At 36.1% G+C, this 20,241-nt stretch overlaps 1 protein-coding gene across 4 annotated transcripts in view; it reads right to left on the reverse strand.

Moving 5' to 3' along the window:
- The window catches only part of LOC107707489 (UPF0606 protein KIAA1549L-like), a 55,397-nt gene that overhangs the window by 26,314 nt on the left and 8,842 nt on the right, over positions 1–20,241 (reverse strand). For all 4 annotated transcript variants that reach the window (XM_016511525.1, XM_016511524.1, XM_016511523.1 and 1 more), the window contains exons 2-5: positions 6,341–6,691; positions 4,336–4,926; positions 2,575–2,690; positions 186–408 (exon numbers count right to left, since the gene is read on the reverse strand). In XM_016511525.1, the coding sequence (XP_016367011.1) occupies positions 186–408; positions 2,575–2,690; positions 4,336–4,926; positions 6,341–6,691 (1,281 nt within the window). The remainder of the gene's footprint in view (positions 1–185; positions 409–2,574; positions 2,691–4,335; positions 4,927–6,340; positions 6,692–20,241) is intronic.

Consider the following 20,241-nt stretch of genomic DNA (forward strand, 5'->3'; position numbering starts at 1 on the left):
ATTCTAGTTACCAAGTTTCAGCTGTCTAAAATGCAATTTCACTAACAATAAATGGCGGTGGGCTTAAGACTGGTTGGATATGTAATGCAAAAAAGGCTAAACAAAGGTGCTCAAGTATGAAACTTGTCAAATAGATCATTTACAGTCAGATTTTCCAATAAACTTCAGTTGGAAAAGAATCGTACCCGTTTTGAGTTGCAGGTGGATGCCTAGGCTGGGCAACCATGGGGCCACAGGATTGGGGATGGCCAACACCACGGGAACATACTCTCTGATGTCATTCAGTAGCTTGTCAAAGCCATAGGAAACTAATGTGTCCATCACAACAGAGGCCACCAACACGGACTTCCCTCTCAAGACGTAGTAGCCCACAGTCACATTAGAAGGCGTGCAGATATCTTTTTCCAACTAGAGAGAACTCAGATCATGTAAAATGGCATGGATATCCATAGTGTATATCTAACAGTAACACAATTAATTTTTTCACCATTTTCATCAGCTCCTTGGCTAGTTCTTTTTAAAAGGTCTACACCACCATTCAAATGTTTGGGGTCAGCAAGATTTTTTTTCTTTTTAATACTTAGGTACTTTTTAAATTTTTAAATACTTTTATTTGGCAACGATGCATTAAATCAATCAAAAATTAAGACATGTATAGTGTTGAAAAAGATTTATATTTCAAATAATCTTTCTATTCATCAAAGAATCCTTTAAAATGTATCACAGTTTCCACAAAAGTATTAAAGAACCAAATCAGCATATTAGAATGATTTCTGAAGATCATGTGACACTGAAGACTGGAGTTATGATGCTGAAAATTCAGCTTTCATCACAGGAATAAATTACATTTTAAAATATAATAGAATTTTAAAAAAGCATAAAAAAGCAAAAAAGCATAAGCATAAGCATGGGTAAGCATAAGAGACTTCTTTCAAAAACATTATATTATTTGAGTCAAGTTGACTGACCATCTCTCTCTTTTTACTCCAACATAAACACACACACAGCCACACACACGCACTATCTCTCTTTCTGTGTTCGTGTGTAGATAGTGATTGTGTCGTCTCCTGCTGATCACCTCCAGGGTCTGTAATCATACAGAACCTCTGATCTGATGGACAGTTGACGAGGAGGAGGAGAAAGAGGAGGGGAAAAAAATCACATAGTGAGCGAAAAAGACAAATATAGAGACAGATCTTGAAGAGAACAGATTGAGTCATTCGGTACAGAGCTTAATAGACACAGACGGTTGCTCTTCAAATGCTAATAACAACCTTTTCAGTGGTCATTCACAATTAAAGAGACAGTACACCCAAAAATGCAAATTTGGTCATCATTTATTCATTCTCATGTCATTACAAACCCATAAGACTTGCATGACTTGTATGAGAGTTTGGAATGACATGAGGCTGATTAAATGATGAGAGAATGTCAATTTTTGAGCTAATTGTTCCTTTAAATACTCTATTTAGTCGACTGCACTCCCCTCAGCATGTTGTCTCTGCGGTTACCATGATATCGATTCTTTATTTGCAGCATATGAGGTACCAGCGCTGTGCTATTTTTGGCCGTGCCTTTCTGACGGACAGACGTGCAAATGCTCCTTCGGCTTCAAACCAAGTGTTTCATAAGACGGCCCTTTCTCAGCGCTTGAAAACAGGGAGATGTTCTACACAATCACACTCAATGAGCTGCATACTGAACATACACAGGAAACACCTCCCACACAGCCTCCCACCACACTGTCCTCTACTAAACTACAATCCCCATGATGCAATTGTGATAAGGTCCCAGAGGACTGTGGTCAAAAGCACTGTGCTTATCTTGATGCTGCTGGATTCTACTGTATAAGGCATATTTTACTGTGTTTCCAATGGCAACCAAGTATTCCGATTAGTTCTTTTCATTATTTATTTAGCATTTCTCATTTCATGTTGCAGTGGAAGAGAAAGAAAAGGGTTTGGATAAGCTTACTACCATTTTTATTATTGCTGCAGTTTATAATCTGTATACTGTGCATAGTAAGCAAATTATTTTTAAATTATGCATTAAATCTTGGATAACCTACCTCATTTGCCCTTTAAAAAACAGATTTATAATGTTACAAAAGATATCTATTTCAAATTAATGTTGTTCTTTTGACCTTTCTATTCATCAAAGAATCCTTTAAAAAAATGTATCAAAATATTCACAATATTAGGCAGCACAACTGTTTTTAACATTGATAATAATAAAAAATGTTTCTTGATTATTTGAATGATTTCTGAAGGATCATGTGACACTGGAGTAATGGCTGCTGAAAATTCAGTTTTGCATCACAGAAATAAATTACATCTTAAATATATTCAAATAGAAAATAGTTATTTTAAATTGTAATAACATTTCACAGTTTTTACTGTATTTTTGATCAAATAAATGCAGCACTGGTGAGCATAAGAGTCTTCTTTCGAAAACATTAAAAAATCTTACAAACCCCAAACCTTTGAACTTCTATAGCAGGTATTTTCCTTCTTATTAACGGCCAAAGCCACTGCGTAGTGGCTTGCGGCTCAAAACACATGCAAAACCACCAACCTGAACACGGACGTTGCTGTCGTTGAACGCTCTCTGAAGTGCCTGTGTGAAACCTTTAGACAGGTTCTGTCTCATTTCAGCTTCTAGGCGATTTCGTCGCATCTGGATGGACAACACTGAGGGAAAAATTGATACAACACATATGAAAAGCATGATTTTCTAAGCATCTCAAAGCAGCCCAGATCCCAAGGGAGACAGCCATGCCTGTGAACATGTCTGTTTACAGTGAACATATGTTGGTTTCACTACAGTGCATATGCTGTCACTGTAGAATGTCGGAGAGGAGGAGTAAAATTACTGCATATGGTAGGGGAGCGCGGGGCACAAAGTAACGCGGGGTTAGTTGTAACACACATGGTTTGAATATTTCCACACATGCTAGCATAACAAAATTACATGATTGCAATGTGTTCATTGTCAAACTCGAAAATCAGATAATTTGTAATTCTGAAAAAACGCCATTATTTTATTTGAAAAAAATAATTATTTTATTTTATTAACAAAATATTTTAGTTTGTCTTGTATATATATTTTTTTCATTTGATCAGATAACATTTTAAGCTGCTATATGGTCATGTTACAACGTGCCCCTCAGATGTTACAATGTACCCCACCTACGGGGCATGTTGTCACATTTCACTTCCAATTTCTGAGGGTAAATAAAAAAAAACGTATACACTGTAATCATGAAACAAAGCGATATATTTGTACTAGACAAGTGTAAAATTACTGTGAATAAAAAAAATTATATTCTGAACCCCATGTGGATTTACACAAACTGAGAAAGTCAAAAAGTGTTACTTTGTGCCCCGCTCTCCCCTAATATTATTTGCATAATAAAGCCTTTCACAAGATTAAGTAGATGTGCATTTGTAAACTGGTTTTGTCATTTTTCTCTGTTGTAATGAACTGAGCATAATTTACACGTCAAAATGTCTTTGTTATTTAATTTTAATTTTAATTCCATACCTGTTGATTATTTTTAAAATACAATTAAAATCGAATTAAAAAGACTGAAATATTTTAGGCTAAGTGTGCTAGACTAAATATCTAATATCTAAGTTTATATTAATAATTCATTTTTATTATTTTTAATACTTATTTTATATAACTTATATTTTTTTATTTTATATTATATTATTTTTATGCCATGCCATAGCCAAACCTATTTTCATCACAAGAACGGATAGTTTAAAGTATGACAAATAATAAATAAAGCACTGTACAAAAGATTTTTCTTTTAATTTAAGTCTAAATTGTGTTTAAATTGTGATAGAAAATCTTTTTTTTCCCTGATAAGACCTTTTTATTAACATCCATTAAATAACTTTCTGAAAAAAAAAATGTTTCCTTTATATTTTTATTATTTAATAAAATGATGAATTCATTTCTCAAAATGTAAACAAACAAATGCAAAAAAACAAAAAAACAAGAGCATTTACATGCGAAATCAGGGTAACTGTAAAAATAGGTGTCCTGATTGGTTTTGCTTAAAATGCAACAAATGTTTTCCCACAAAAACTGTTTATGTCTAGGTATGATGTTATGTTTTACTGTCTATACTATCGGTTAAACATTATTTCAATGCAAAATCTACAATTCAGCTTAATAAGCCACTAAATTTTCTGTAATGGAATGTAAACTGCATTGATTTACACTGATTTGTGGCGTATTTGTGCCATTACTAAATTTGCCTAATTTCTTTAGTGAATTTTCACTAAAAACAACGAGGAGGCACTCATACAGTAAACAGGGGCTCACCTGTTTTCACCCATAATCTTTCGGTCACGTTACAGGTCAAAGGTGAACTGTCAGTAGGAGGGGTGCTCGGTTCATTCGTGGTACTTCCAGAGGTAGAGACAACAGTGGTTTGAAGAGGGGTTGTCGTTGTTGTGGTTGCTAAAGTGGTTGTAGGTGTTTTTGTGGTTGTTGGTGCTACTTTTGTGGTGGTGGTAGTTGTAGTGGTAGTGGTGGTTGTCGTCGGTGGTTCCGTCTCGGTTGTCGTGGTCTGGGTGGCTGTAGTGGTCGGCATGGTGGTCGTGACCTCTTTCACCACAACGATGGCAGTGGGCGGAGTCACAGTCATTGATGTCACAGTTAAGGGCGTGACAGTCGTGGTGGTCACTGTGGTGAGTTGGAGACTGTCGCTGGTCACAGTGTGGGAGTTGCTGCTTGCTGAAGAGCCGGACGAAGCATTTTCAGCCCTTTCAGAAGTGCCGTTAAAAGCGGAAAAGGAGACCGAAGTTGTCACATTGTCAGTGAGTGTAGCATCTGTCTCTGCCACAATCATGAAAGAGGATCCCGGGGCGGTGGGAAGATCAGGGTTTCTGGGGAATTCACTAAGAGTCTCGTCTGAAAGCAGAGAACGTTTGAGTGAGCCACCTCAGGAGCAGGAAGTGAGATCGAGGACACACATGATCGCTCGCTGATGGTGAAGAATGACACATAGGACATGTGGGAGAGGACAGATGTAGCTCTGGGGGATTATGCAGTAGCGGGACTTGTTGAAGTGTATAATTTTTGCGCCACTAGTGTCATCAAACCAAATATAACCGAAGATAATGATTTAATTTTCCATTGATCAGACAAACAGTTTCAATGAGAGGCAATGGTGTGAGGTTGGGCTAAATGCCATGCGCAAAAATTACATACTTCAGCTTTAACGTCAACATGAAATCAAAGCTGACCAAATCAGGATTATTAGGGTTATAATATACATATTAAAAAAGTTTTTTTTATTTCAGCTAGTTATTAAGGTAGCATTTCTGATTTAGTTTAATTTAGTGTAATTTGATGTACTTAAATAACTAAAACTGCAATACAAAAAATAATACAAACTTATTTAAAAACTTTAACAAAAATTCAAATGAAAACAGAAAATATTCAAATAAAACCTGATTCAAAATATAAATAAAAACTATAATAGTATCTCAGTGATACTAAAATAACACCACTGCTCAAAAAGGGTCAGTAATGGTCGGTAATGCTCACTATAGCTGCATTTATTTGATCAAAAATACAGTAAAAAAATATTATTACAATTTAAAATAACTGTTTTCTATTTTAATATATTTTAATATTCCTGTGATGCAAAGCTGATTTTTCAGCAGCCATTACTTCAGTCTTCAGTGTCACATGATCCTTCAGAAATCATTCTAATATGCTAATTTGCTGCTCAAGAGACATTTATTATTATTATCAATGTTGAAAACAGCTGTGCTGCTTCATATGTTTGTGGAAACTGTGATATATGTTTGTTCAGGATTCTTTAATGAACAGAAAGTTCAAAAGAACAGTGTTTATTTGAAATAGAAATCTTTTGTAACATTAAAAATATCTTTACTGTTACTTTTGAACACTTTAATCATCCTTGACGAATAAAAGTATTAATTTCTTTGAAACGATATATAATATTAACCAATAATATCAGTCTAATATTTCACAATCCAATCAAATCCTGATGAAGTACTAAATATATTCACTTTTTACTCAGAAATACGTCACGTTGCGCAAGTAAAATGGGATGTGAATGCAATTTCATGTTGACTTTAAAGAGATTATTGTAAAAAATATTGATGATGATGATTACGATAACAGCAAACACAATGACCTTGAAAATAATGATGACGGTGATGATGAACAAATGGCGAAGAAAGGATGATGACAACATCAAATCAGCAAAGTCCCTGAAAAGAAACCCCTTTAAATACACCACTTCTTGATTTCTGTACTCAGCATTATTCAACAGCTCACAATCTAGCGGTACCTGAGCTAGTGGTCAAGACACTGTTGATTTTATGTGCCGGGGACGGTGGATTTGGCACTCTGACGGCCTGCTCCCCAGCGGACTTTTGATTGGTGCGATTGTCACTGTTGCCGGGTGGGGAGGGCAGAGAATGCACCAGCGCCTGAGGCTGTGTCTCTGCAACCTGCAGGGTCTGCACCGAGGCGAACACAGGCTGCTCCCTTGTGCTTTCTGCCCTCGCTGGTGGGGAGTGGTACAGCGAGGCGAAGTCTTCATCCTCCAGCAGCGACGAAGAGACTGTGATGTTTGGGGCTCCGGTTGGATCCTGGGAAGGACTGAGGGGTTGTCCTGATGCCTCGAGTCTTGCTTCATCTGTAATGAAAAAAGTTGTGTTGGTGCAAAATCATAAACATCTACCGTTTTTGTCTTATAGGTGGAAATGCACTAGAGGAAATCCAAAAAATAAGCGTATGATTTCATTTGTCGAGCCAAGATTTTAAATACTTGAAGGCATTAGATGCAGCTGCATTAAGCTTCCAAACCTAATGACACGCACTGGTATTTAATCAGCATTAATGATAATGCGCTGTATTAAATTGCTCTCAAGATATTTGAAAAAATTTACGGGGAAACAAGCCTAGCAAGCTGCCTCGCTGCACAAGGGAGCTCCTTCTAAGGGAGCATCATGTCATGGAATATTTTAAATGACCGATTTTGTAACTCTACTTTTGCACAGAACACTCGATTCGCAATTAATTTCAATAGAGTTTGTCGTTAACATCTTGCAAAGCTAACAGCGCAACACTTCTATAGTAGGAATAAAAATAATTATCTTAATCAGCACGTTTGTCTTTTTTTTTACAATGAAAATATCTTAATACAAGATACATTTACTGAAAACCTATAAAATTGAGTGAGACATTAAAACTTGTTCTCAGAAAATATATTTAGAATTCAGGTAATTTTCTTGTTTAAAGCATAAATCTCACTAAATTTTGTTATAGTATGTTTAAAAAACTATCTGCCAATGGGGTAAGAAAAATATCTTATTAATTCAAGATTATCTAAAAACAAGTATTATTATCTTTATAAAAGATAAATGCATCTTGTTTTAAAACATGTATGGCAATCAACATTTCTCTCTTCTGGCAGCCATCTTGGATGGATTTATCTCTTATTTAATCTAGCAGTTTTTGTAAACACATACATTGATGTTCCTTTCTAAAGATTTGTATATACAAGATAAATATTTTCAGTAATGATACTTATAAAACAATAATTGTAATTGTTAATGTAAAACAAAGTTTAGAAATGATTTTGCTTTATGCTTACAACAAGAAACTTTCTTGAATTTGAAATATATTCTCTGGAAATAATTTTTAAAATTAAAACTTTAAAAATTATTTCCAGAGAATATATTTTTACTGTAAAAAAAGACAAAAATGCTAATTAAGAAAAATATTTATACAAGTGTGCGCATTTAGTGAGGCAAGTTTAAGTCCCTCTAAAATAACATAACATAACATAACATAACTCTCTTGGGCAGCTTTGAATTATTTAGCTTGCTTAACGTTTCAGAAAAGAAAATCACAACAGCCCTTCTCTCGATTGCCATCCATGACTGTTGGCAAGTCGATCTGAGATGATTAATAACGTGATTAATCGACTTTTACAGCTCTTTACTTTATTTTTATCTCGGGGAACATAACATGGATGGAGTCATACAATATAGTGACTTGTGGACATTAATCATAAATCCTTTAGCCGGAGGACCAAATTAGAAATGTGCAGGGCTTCTAGGGTGCTGCGAGCTCTCTCTGTCCCTTTCTCACTCTCTTACTGTGCTCCTAGTGAGCAGCATAAAGCTTCAGTCCTTTCCTAATGGGTTAATTAACTCACCCAAATACATCTTATATGAGATTAGTCACAAACAACATAAACATAATATTGCAACTTACATCTGCACAAAATGTTGCAAAAGCACAAGTAAATGTGAACAAAGTACTCTACTGATGATAGACAGACAGACAGGCAGACAGATTAGTGTAAAATTATCTGGATGGATTGGATAGTGTAGAATTACCTGGATGGATGGATGGATGGATGGATGGAAGGATAGTGTAGAATTATCTGGATGGATGGATAGTGTAGAATTGCCTAGATGGATTATGGATATTGTAGATTTATCTGGACAGATAGATATTGTAGAATTATCTGGAGGGATGGATGGATAGTGCAGAATTATCTGGAGGGATGAAGGGATGGATGGATGAATAGATAGTGTAGAATTATCTGGAGGGATAGATGGATATTGTAGAATTATCTGGAGGTATGAAGGGATGGATGGATGAATAGATAGTGTAGAATTATCTGGAGGGATAGATGGATATTGTAGAATTATCTGGAGGTATGAAGGGATGGATGGATGAATAGATAGTGTAGAATTATCTGGAGGGATAGATGGATATTGTAGAATTATCTGGAGGTATGAAGGGATGGATGGATGAATAGATAGTGTAGAATTATCTGGAGGGATGGATGGATAGTGTAGAATTATCTGCAGGGATGGACGGATGATGGATATATAGTGTAGAATTATCTGCAGGGATGGACGGATGATGAATAGATAGTGTAGAATTATCTGCAGGGATGGAGGGATAGTGTAGAATTATCTGCAGGGATGGACGGATGATGGCTAGATAGTGTAGAATTATCTGGAGGGATGGATGTATTGGATAGACAGACAGACAGATAGATAGACAGATAGACAGATATTCATCAATGCCATATTTTAAAAAATACAATCTTTTAAGTTGGGAAAATTTGATTACATATACAGATCTTTGTCTCATGTATAAAATCAAACATGGACTGGCTCCTCCGGTATGGAGCCAGTTTGTAAACATAGCACCAACTGGTTAAACAAGAAGTGCAGCAAGAGGTGACTGCATAGTCCCGTTAAGAAAAAGTGCATTCAGTCAAACGGCATTTTCGGTTAGGGCTGCTTGTGAGTGGAACTCCATCCCAACTCACATTACAAATTTGAATACTTATGCCTCTTTTAAGTTTCACTTAAAGAAGTGGTTAATAGAGAGTCAACATTGTCAACATTAATTTTATACACTAATTTCTGCTGCCGTCTTGTCTTTTCTGCTCTACCAGTTTGAGAATTTTATGTTATGTATATGAACATGGTTGGTTTAGTACTGATCGAATGTTTAAGGCTAAACTACTGTTACTTGTTAGTATGCTTACATTATCCTTGCCTGTATATTAATATTATTGGTACATTGCTTGTCATGTTGTCTGACAGTGGGATTGTGTGTGTATGAGTGAGGTGGTGTTGATTTGTTGGTTCTATGTATAGCCTAATTTTTAAGCAGATTTTTATTGTATTGGGATAGAATTATATGTATAGCATAAACTTTACATGTATTTTGGAGTATGTATGTATTATGTATAGATTATTTCTTTTATATTTTTAGGGTGACAATTTTAAAAATAGCCTTCTGGCTAATTCTGGCACATTGTACATTTATGAAATTACTAGATAGGGATTACCTGATAGATAGATAGATAGATAGACAGATAGATGTAATCTGGTGATCTATCCATAATTACACCAAATATCTATCATAAAGATGGATGGTTAGATAGGCAGTTACACAATATATAGCAAGAACAAAATCAAGAACCTTTAACTGGGTATTAATATATTTTACCTAAAAAACAAGACATTCTAATTAAAAATGATTTTCTGCATAATGCGTGTGTGTGTGTGTGCAGATTCTGTAAGCGGTCACGTTGAATTCCTATTCTCCAACAGACAGCCACCTGCTCCGACAGTTAGAACATATGGGATTGTCCTGATTAACAGTCAGCTAGAGAGAAGATGTGAAGGGGGCTCTGGCTGTACTTCCAACCCATCGTCCTAATGACTGCACTTCCTGTGAACGGGATAGCAATGAACTCTGAAAGCTCTAGATACTTAAGTATGCTTGTTGCCGGCCTAAGAAGATTTGCGTATAAATGACTTGGGTCGGTAAGCTGAGCCAATCAAAGTCTACTGCCAGGCAGAACGGAGTGAGTTGATTGGAAGACAGGACGATAAATGCCAAAATGGCTTCATCCATCACAGTCCCTAAGAGCGTAGCCTGGTCTCAAACGGGTCCCGCTGCCACTGCATATTGTTCTATAAATGGGAGCTTTCTAATCAATGATGTCAAGTGTTAAAAATGAAGGGCATGTTTCATATTCTGGAACCGAGCTGTTGTCCTGCTTTAATGTAACTGGAGATCAGTGGGCTAGAAAGACATGGACCTTCTCCATTATGAGGACAGGTGGTGAAGGGGGCTGATGGGTAACAGGCCAAAGCCATTGAAGCCCATGAGGGAGTATATGGGGGAACTGAAGCATGGAGTCACACCATTCCAGCAGGACATATCTGTGTCCATAGTCTATTCATAGATCCCATCTGCTTTTGTTGCATCTTGTTGTGGCATCACAAAGGCAACGGCATTACATCTGTTTATCATAAAGTAAATACTTCAATATTTAAAGGGATATTTCGTGCAAAATGTGTCATTCCAAACCCATATGAATACAATAGATCTTTTTTTTTTTATATCCTGGCCATTTGTTTTCCAACACAACGAAAAGAATGAGGACTGAGACCGTCAAGCTCAGAAATGACAAAAAATAACCACAAAATATCATAAAAGCGAACATACTGTATGACTCATGCACTATATTCCAGGTCTTCTGAAGCCATTTGATATGTTTCTGTGAAAAACAGACTGAAACATAAGTTCATTTTCTCTAAATAGCAATGTCCAATTTGTGAACAAATCAGTTGTGAACGAATCAGTTCATCCCTGAAGAGTAAAAGTAGTAATGTCTAATTTGTGAATGAATTGTTCTTTTGAGGCAGATATATTCAATGAACCTGTTGATCCAATTCACAAAACTGATATGATCGATTCATTAACAAATCAAACTGATCTGTTTCTTGAGGTCTGTTCAGAGCCTTTGTATAGCATCAGAAGACTTGCAATATGACACATGAATCGCATTGACTACATTTATAATGTTTTTATGATACTTTTGTGTCCTTTTTAAGCCTGAAATCTCCAGTCCCCAATCACTGTTTTTGCATGAAAACAACAACAGTATATTATTAAAAACTTCTCATTTTATGTTCCACAGAATAAAGAAATGCATACAGGTGTAGAACAACATGAGAGTAAGTAAATGATGACAGAATTTAGATTTTTTGGATCAACTATCCCCTTAACAAGAGGTGCGCCATAAATCTAAACTTTTCTTGATAGTACTATGTAACTTGCAAAGAGGATTTTGTTATTTTAAAACCACATTTCTGCAAACCTGTGGTATATTTCATATTTTCAACATCATAAAATTTTACAGCAAAGCAGATTAGGGCGTCTATGTGCAATGAAGCAGATTAAATGCTTTGACATAGAATGGGATGTCATCCAAACAGACACCCATCAACCCTCAGGAGAGAAAGCACTTTGAGCATTGCATATCAAAATTATTACACACTGACCGCAGACATCGTACAGAAGTCTCAGCTGTGGAAATATTTCAGCATTACTATCATGATGTACAGTTCAAATATGATATCATGGCTTAAAAAAAAAAAAAAAACTTTTTTCCTATTTTAGGGTTTAATGTGGGTGGTACATTATTTTCAAATGTGATAGAACATTGACCTTTTAGTGCCACTGGTCAGACATTTAATTTCCCATCTACTTAGATACATAAAACAACCAACCTAAAAAAATTGCTAGATTCACGTTTATCTGTTTCAAATAAAACTAAATGTGCTTTTAGCACCACTCTTTGGACATTTCACTTAGAAAGTGTTGCACAAAGCAAGACAGTGGCATTTTGCAGAAATATTGCTTCAGGCATGTTTTTTTTCTTTTGTTTTTCAACTTTCAACATGGCGTAATACCATGGTGTAATGATGGTGCAGGGCTCCAGACTGCGACCATTTTTTCTGCCTGTGCGACTAGATTTTGTGAGCGATCGCACTGGCGCGACCACTGCGTTGTTCAACTAACTAGCGCTGCCATTTCTGTTGCATATGAGAAACACCAAACGAAGCTGAAAGCATAACGAAACCGCGCTACTCGTTTGAACTGCGTAGCACTTCGAGTGTAGAGCGTGGTTTATACTTGCCGCATCAGCACGAGCGCGAAGGTGCGCGCAGCAAAAATGACACGAATGTTGAGGAGACGATGGATGGTTTTCATGCTAAAGTAAAGTAAAAGACCGCTTCTTAAACCAGAGAAGGTGAACATGTTGGTATTCTTGTGGGGGGAAAAAACATGCAAGCACTGTCACCAACAGCAAGTTTAGTTTTAATTTTCTTTTTGAAAATTTTGAAAAGCTTGTATCTTTGCTGTTTACCTCACGTTACGCTATGGAGGCTCTCTTTTATTTATTTATTTTGATTTGATTCCTCAGTGTTTGCTAAACTTTCTGTAATTTATTAGTCGGTATATAATACAGCATGTGGTGTATGCCATGCCTCGTCTTATTCGTTTTTGTTAATAAACGTTTTGTAAGCTAGTTTGTCATTGTATCTTACTGTTTTATTGTTGTTGTGCTTTTTAATTAAGAATAACAATTAATCAATCTTTTGTTTTAGTCCCAACAAGTGAAAGGTGTGTAGATGTATGAAAGCAAAACAGACTATCTTTTCTTGTAAAACGTGAAGATCGCGAATTCGAAAGTGAAAGCACCTGAAGCCCGGCTTATAACATAGCAAAAGAGGAATTCCCGTTCACAAAATTCAAATCACAAATAATACTACTGATGAAAAAGAACGGTTAAATGTTAACCACTTTCGTTTCCATATAACTATAAACTATGAATTTTTTCTGCCTGTGCGACTAGATTTTGTGAGCGATCGCACTGGCGCGACCACTGCGTTGTTCAACTCACAAGCGCTGCCATTTCTGTTGCATATGAGAAACACCAAACGAAGCTGAAAGCATAACGAAACCGCGCTACTCGTTTGAACTGCGTAGCACTTCGAGTGTAGAGCGTGGTTTATACTTGCCGCATCAGCACGAGCGCGAAGGTGCGCGCAGCAAAAATGACACGAATGTTGAGGAGACGATGGATGGTTTTCATGCTAAAGTAAAGTAAAAGACCGCTTCTTAAACCAGAGAAGGTGAACATGTTGGTATTCTTGTGGGGGGAAAAAACATGCAAGCACTGTCACCAACAGCAAGTTTAGTTTTAATTTTCTTTTTGAAAATTTTGAAAAGCTTGTATCTTTGCTGTTTACCTCACGTTACGCTATGGAGGCTCTCTTTTATTTATTTATTTATGTTGTAGAAAAAAAAAATAAAAAATTTAATAAATAAATAAAAACATTGCGACCAACTGAGAAAGTTAGTCGCAAAAGAGCGACCAGTGGGAAGAATGAGTCTGGAGCCCTGTAGTGTCAAGTGGTAAAACCATGGTACTGAATGATTAACCTGACACTTCAATGGCATTCCAAGGTGTCAAAGAATACCAGGGTATATGCTCAAAAATACAGTGGTACGATTATGGTACCATTTTAGCGGAGATGAAGGTCTGTTCTCATTTTGTAAAGGTTTAGCACCATGTTTATTAATCATGGTGTTCAAAACACCAATTATGCTACTCAGTAATGTTAAATTAATTACGTACAGCGCATAGCACATACTGTACCTTAAAATTTGGCTATAATGAGAGTGGCTTGTAGCTACTAAACCACGAAGAGCTGCCAGCAAGAAAAAAAAAAGAGAAACAATTGACTCCCATTTCAACAATGATCTCAGCAGGGTAGAGCTGGATAAGGCCAGACTAAATTAAGACAACACAGCACATTTGCTTTGGGTATTCTTGTTTACATTCAGATTCTATTCTTAGACGTTCTTGTTCAGACACCTAACAGCGTTCAAACGGGTTTGAGGTTGATTATCAACGACAAAATTTTCATTTTCATTTGAACTATCTTCCTTTTTTCTTAAGGCAAAGGAAAAGGATGCATCATAATATATGAACAGCCGGTGCAAAAACAACACCTTAGGGCCTTCCTTAAACTAAGCAACAACCCACATCCTTCAGTGTATTTTAAAATGCTGTGAGCAAGGAAATTAGGGGCATGGCGGACACGCACATCCCACACACACCAACACCATCACTGTTTTTAGATGAGGCATGGGATAAATCTGAGAGACAGGGAACAGTGTGCTCTTGGCGGGAGCTGAGGTAACAGCAGTGGCAAGCAGATTTGAGATTTGAGCTGTATTAAAGTTTATCCTTCTGCTGATGGTTATATGTGTTTTTAGAGTTGATATACGGCGACCCACCTGCTGAGAACACAGGGATGGGTAAGTGCTGCAGAGCACAGCCCATCTTTGAATAATTCAAGTGCTGGCTAAGCATCTGGTCCTGCATCTAAAAGCAACATGGCATGGCCGAACTGTGCATCAATGTCCGTGTTAAACATCACTAACTAACACTGATTAAGAACCTGTGTGTATTGTGTAATATTAAATTTAACATATTTAACACCTGATTTTCCATTTATAAGCATAGTTAACCCCCCCAAAAATCATACATTATTTAGCCTCATGTCATTTCAAACCTATATGCTATTAGTTTTTCTGTGGAATGTCATGTTTGACTGAAAAAATAGCAGCATATGAGTGTGAAATGATTTTTTTTTTTTTTACTAGAAATAAGAGAAACATTAACAATACAAAACATATAAAAAGTTAACTTATTTCAGCTAGTTGTCAAAGCAGTGGTTTTCATTTGAATTTAGTTTTACTTGATGTAATAAAATAATTAAATTAAAAACTGAAAGAAAAAAAACTATATAGACATATTTGAAAAAAGACAATAAAAATATAAAAACACTCAATAAAAATACTAAAACTAAATACTAAAAAAACTTAAAAAATAAGTTATATATATATATATATATATATATAAACTATAACACTAAAATATAAATATAAAAATATTTAAAAAAAACTAAAAATCAATGACACTAAAATAACACTGTTGAAATGGAAGTTTGTCTTGTGACATTTTATGATTTATTTTCTTTCATGATTTCACCATCATTTCCTGTCTTTTCTCCACTGTCATGTTTAAAATGTAGCAAAAAGGCCAAAATAGAGAAAATATCATACTTTATATTCATCAGTATATTCTATGGGAAAGATATGAGATTGCCATTCATTCAAGATTGAATCATCTTTCACTTGAGCAGGAATCTTCAATTCATTCCCACCATCCATCCTCAATTATTTTCAGAATGAAGTTATGTGGCCATAAATAAAGAAATATTATCCATCTAATAAACAAACAAATTAGGTTTTTGCATAAAAACAACCAAAATGAATTGCGACATTATTTACATGCACATTTCACCGCAAAATTACAGAAAATATGACTGAAACAGCATATCATTGTTTTTCTCATCACTGTAATGAAAATAAGATTTTTGCATCACAGTAATGAGAATGTAAACTGGGAAATCAAATGTGCTTAAAATAATGTCACCTGTTTCCCGAGACTCCCCCGTTTACATCACAATCCTGAAAAGTGAGCCATTGAGCTGCTGTAATCATAAAAGCTGTGGCTCCGTTTAGCTGAAAGGATGATGACATGAATTATTGACGAAGATACAAACACAGATCTGATTAAAATAACAGCCTGTACCCTTCCAGCCTCTCTAACTGATGAGGCAAACACCATCACACATCTGTGTAAGCATCACCGAGCAGCGCCTGATTGGACAAAGGGGGTCATGTGACTTCCTTGCAGGGCTCTGGGTAGGTCATCTAGTCCCCGTCGAGTCTGGGGGGGAAACAAAAAATGTGTGTATGCGACTGACTTACATTAATCACTCTCCGCCGGGAGGGTTAAAAAAGACTGATAATGTAGTTGGAAATATTACAGCATCTACTATTTAAAAATTCAAACATATAATGGAGAGTGCAAGAACAACATAAACCAAAACAATACACATGCAATGACTGATTTATTTTGACTCGAGATGAAATTAGCAATCAGATGCCGAGCACTCGACATGCCAACACAGCAAAAGTGAAATTCTGCAAGCCCTCACGCTACTTTCCCATCAATCCTCGTAACAGCTTGTGTCTCTTCAGCCTCCTGCGCAAACCTGCATGCAGAACTGATGCGTTTCCGTGTCTGTTTTACTTTTCCCAGCCTCTCACACAACTGTCAGACCTGGTTAGTTTCTGCATTGACTGGAAATTATATAATTTTTTACACAGAGTGGAAAAGATTCCATATTCTCTTTCCGGAATGTGTTGGAATATTCAGGAGCTCGTGCGGGACACCTTTGACGCACTCGACTCGAGTGTCTCAAGAGCAAGGCAGGTTATTGCAAACCCCATTAAAACTGAATGAGTGTCTCGCTCTCTCAGGGGGAGTTTGCTAAGAATGAATAGCGGCTGCTGCTAGCATCATTTTGTGCGCTTTGTTATTTTAGTGCAAGTGTGTTAAAAAACAACAACAACAACAACAACATGCAAATCACTAAAAAAGAACTACAACTGCTACTATAAGAATATGGATTTATTTATTCAAAATAAAAACTGCTATAGTCTTCATGTAACAACTCACGTTTATATAAAACACAAGGTTAAAAAAAAAGAAGTGTAAAATCATGTATTTTAATCAAATTCAAAATCAAGTTGGCTTGCAAAAGAATGCATGACCAATGTTAATCCTGTCAATTAAATTATGACAAAAGTTTTTGTTAATGTATTTTTTTGGTTACATCAATGATAATGAAAATGAAATAAATGTAATAAAACGTACTGTTGCTGAAAATATGAAAAGAGAAAAACCTCGCAACATATACAGTGGCCTTCACTAATATTGGCACCCTTGGTAAATGTGATGCAAAGGTGGCTGTGAAAATAAATCTGCATTGTTTATCCTTTTTATCTTTCATTCAAAAAATCCACAAAATTGTAACCTATCATTGAAGTAAAACAATGGAAAGTGGGGGGGAAATCTCATTATGAAATAAATGTTTTTCACATTGGCCACAATTATTGGCACCCAATTATTGCAACGTCTTTTTCCCAAGATAACAGCTCTGAGTTTTCTCCTATAATGCCTGATGAGTTTGTTGAACACCTGACAAGAGATCAGACACCATTCCTCCATACAGAATCACTCCAGACCCTTCAGATTCCCAGCTCCATATTGGTGCTGCTTCTCTTCAGTTCACCCCAATCCAACCATGGTTTATTATAACATTTCTAACAGAAGTTTAGATTTTAGGTTTAGATTTTTTTTTATCTGTTGGGATTTGATAGAATCCATGATGCCATGTATCTGAACAAGATGTCCAGGACCACTGGCAGAAAAACAGGCCCACAACATTAAATATATATATATAGGCTTTCTGACCCCAAGACTCAACTAATCGCTGCAATTCTCCAGCTGTGATCCTTGGGAGTCTTTGGCCACTCCTCCTCACAGTGCATTAGGATGATATAAACACGCATCCTCTTCCAGGCAGATTTGTACGATCTTTATTTGATTGGAACTTCTTAATTATTGCCCTGATGGTGGAAATGGGGATTTTCAATGCTTTAGCTCTTTTCTTACAGCCACTTTCTATTTTGTGATGCTCAACAATCTTGTTCTTCACATCAGAACTATATTCTTTGGTTTTACTCTTTGTTATGGATGATTAAGGGAATTTGGCCTTTGTGTTCCTAATTTTTATAATCCTGTGGAACAGGAAGTCATGGCTGGATAATTTCACACTCCTAGTCACCCTGGTGTGCTACAAAAATGTAAACATGAATGGGAATATTCTTCAGAGATATTTCACTCATAAGAATTTCTAGGGGTGCCAATAATTGTAGCCAACATGCATTGGAGAAAAACATTTATTTCATAACGTGAGTTTCCCCCCACTTTCAATTGTCAATGAAAGGTTAGGATTTTGTGAATTTTTTGATCAAAAAGATAAACGATGCCGATTTATTTTCACAGCCGCCTTTGCTCATATTTTACCAAGGGTGCCAATATTAGTGGAGGGCACTGTAAACTAGGGCTGCACAATATTGGAAAAAGTGACATATTTTGTTTTCCTGCTATATATATATATATTGTGAATTGTGATATGAAAAAATACAGGAATGATGGTGCCAGGAACCAGATGACTTGAATACATATATTTGGAAAAAAATTAATTATTCTAGAGTGAGTGGGATGATTTTTTGGGGGGATTGCATCTGCATAGTAAATAAATAAATAAATACATACATAATGAAAAAGTAATTTTTACTCTTCAGATTTTTTTGAGTGTGAAATTCTATTAGGGCTGAAAGATTTGGTAAAAACCTGAATTATTTTGGTTGTTAATTTACTTTTTACAAGAAACAACAAACTAACCTTTTTTCTCATCAACTAAAATATTATTGTCATCTACTAAAATTAGATGCAATTCAAGTCAGAAAACTGACAAAATCATGAATATGTAATGATGAAATACTGGCTGAAATTTAAAGGATATTTTTATCAAATGACACAAACTACAATTAAAACAACAAAAAAGACATCTATAGAATGTGTTTATACTGAAAAGAAAGGCTTAATTTAAACACTCACACCATAGCATTATTTCAGTGCATTTTAGCAACTAGTTAAACTGGATTGCGGGTGGTTAGTGAATATAGATGCAGGTTTTGGTGTTGTAATGCAGCACTGAAAAGTAGCGCAGCTGTTTAGTGAATTGGCCCTCAGTCTCTTTCCCAGTTTTCCAGACCATCTCTTATGTTCAAGCCAATCTGACCCCCAGGGAACAGAGCAGAGCAAGCGAGAGTCCTCGAAATATGCATTCTACACACGAATTACACTGAATATTATGGGCTTTAGCATAGTAAACATGACATGGCCACATAACATCAGCCCAAAAATAGATAATCCCATTCTTTTTACATGGCATCATTTTCCCCAAGAGATTTTTATTAGGGTAAAGCTGATGAAGTTGGAGGTTCGACAAGGACAGAGCTCATTATGCATAAAGCTCCTTTTTCTCATCTAATGAGCACTGTCATGTGTGAAATTCCAGGTGTGAACATGAAGCGCGGTACTTTTATTTCAAGATACGAAGGCAACCGTTTAGCAATTAAATATATCTAAGGGTAGGAACGAAATCGAATGTGGCGATTCCATCAACAAGAACAAAGACGGCCGTCTGATTTAATTACGCAAGCGATTCCACAAGCATAAAGAGAATTATGCAAATGCACATGTCTAATTAGCTTGGATATTTGCTCCGGTTTTCCCGTGTGTTTGCTGGAACGACGTTTCAAACACCTCTAGAGTCAAACGAGGCCACAGTTATGAGTTCCGTGTAAATTAACAGCGGTTGATGGTTGAGTAAAACGAGGACGCAGCTTTTGATCAGGCCCAAAAGACAGACAGACATCAGACACCGAAACATGAACAGCTGAGCCTGTCTGGAGCTTTGATGTACTTCTAAAAAAAAAATTGTGCGCTATAAAAGCTACAAAATAATAATTAAATCACCAACATGCTACCAAAAGCACCATAAAACAAGTGATGTCTCGGTTTATGATCTATTGACCCTGTAATGCCCCTTTTCCTTGCCCACAAACCAGATTAGCCCCTCCCCAGCATAAACCTCGTTTCATAAACCTGAGGAGATTTTCAGGTGTGAGCTGGCACACAATTTCATTACGGGCTCTCCAAATTGTGTATTAATCTGGCAGGGGTCAGCAACAATCCCTTGATCTAAGCGAAATAGATAAAAGTGAGGGAGTAAAAGGGAGCAAAACGCTAACTCTTTGGTTTATGGCATGGCTAATGGACATCATAATCTG

Source organism: Sinocyclocheilus rhinocerous, unplaced genomic scaffold, assembly GCF_001515625.1.
Source record: "Sinocyclocheilus rhinocerous isolate Xijiao unplaced genomic scaffold, SAMN03320098_v1.1 scaffold534, whole genome shotgun sequence".
In the NCBI taxonomy this organism is placed as follows: Eukaryota; Metazoa; Chordata; class Actinopteri; order Cypriniformes; family Cyprinidae; genus Sinocyclocheilus; species Sinocyclocheilus rhinocerous.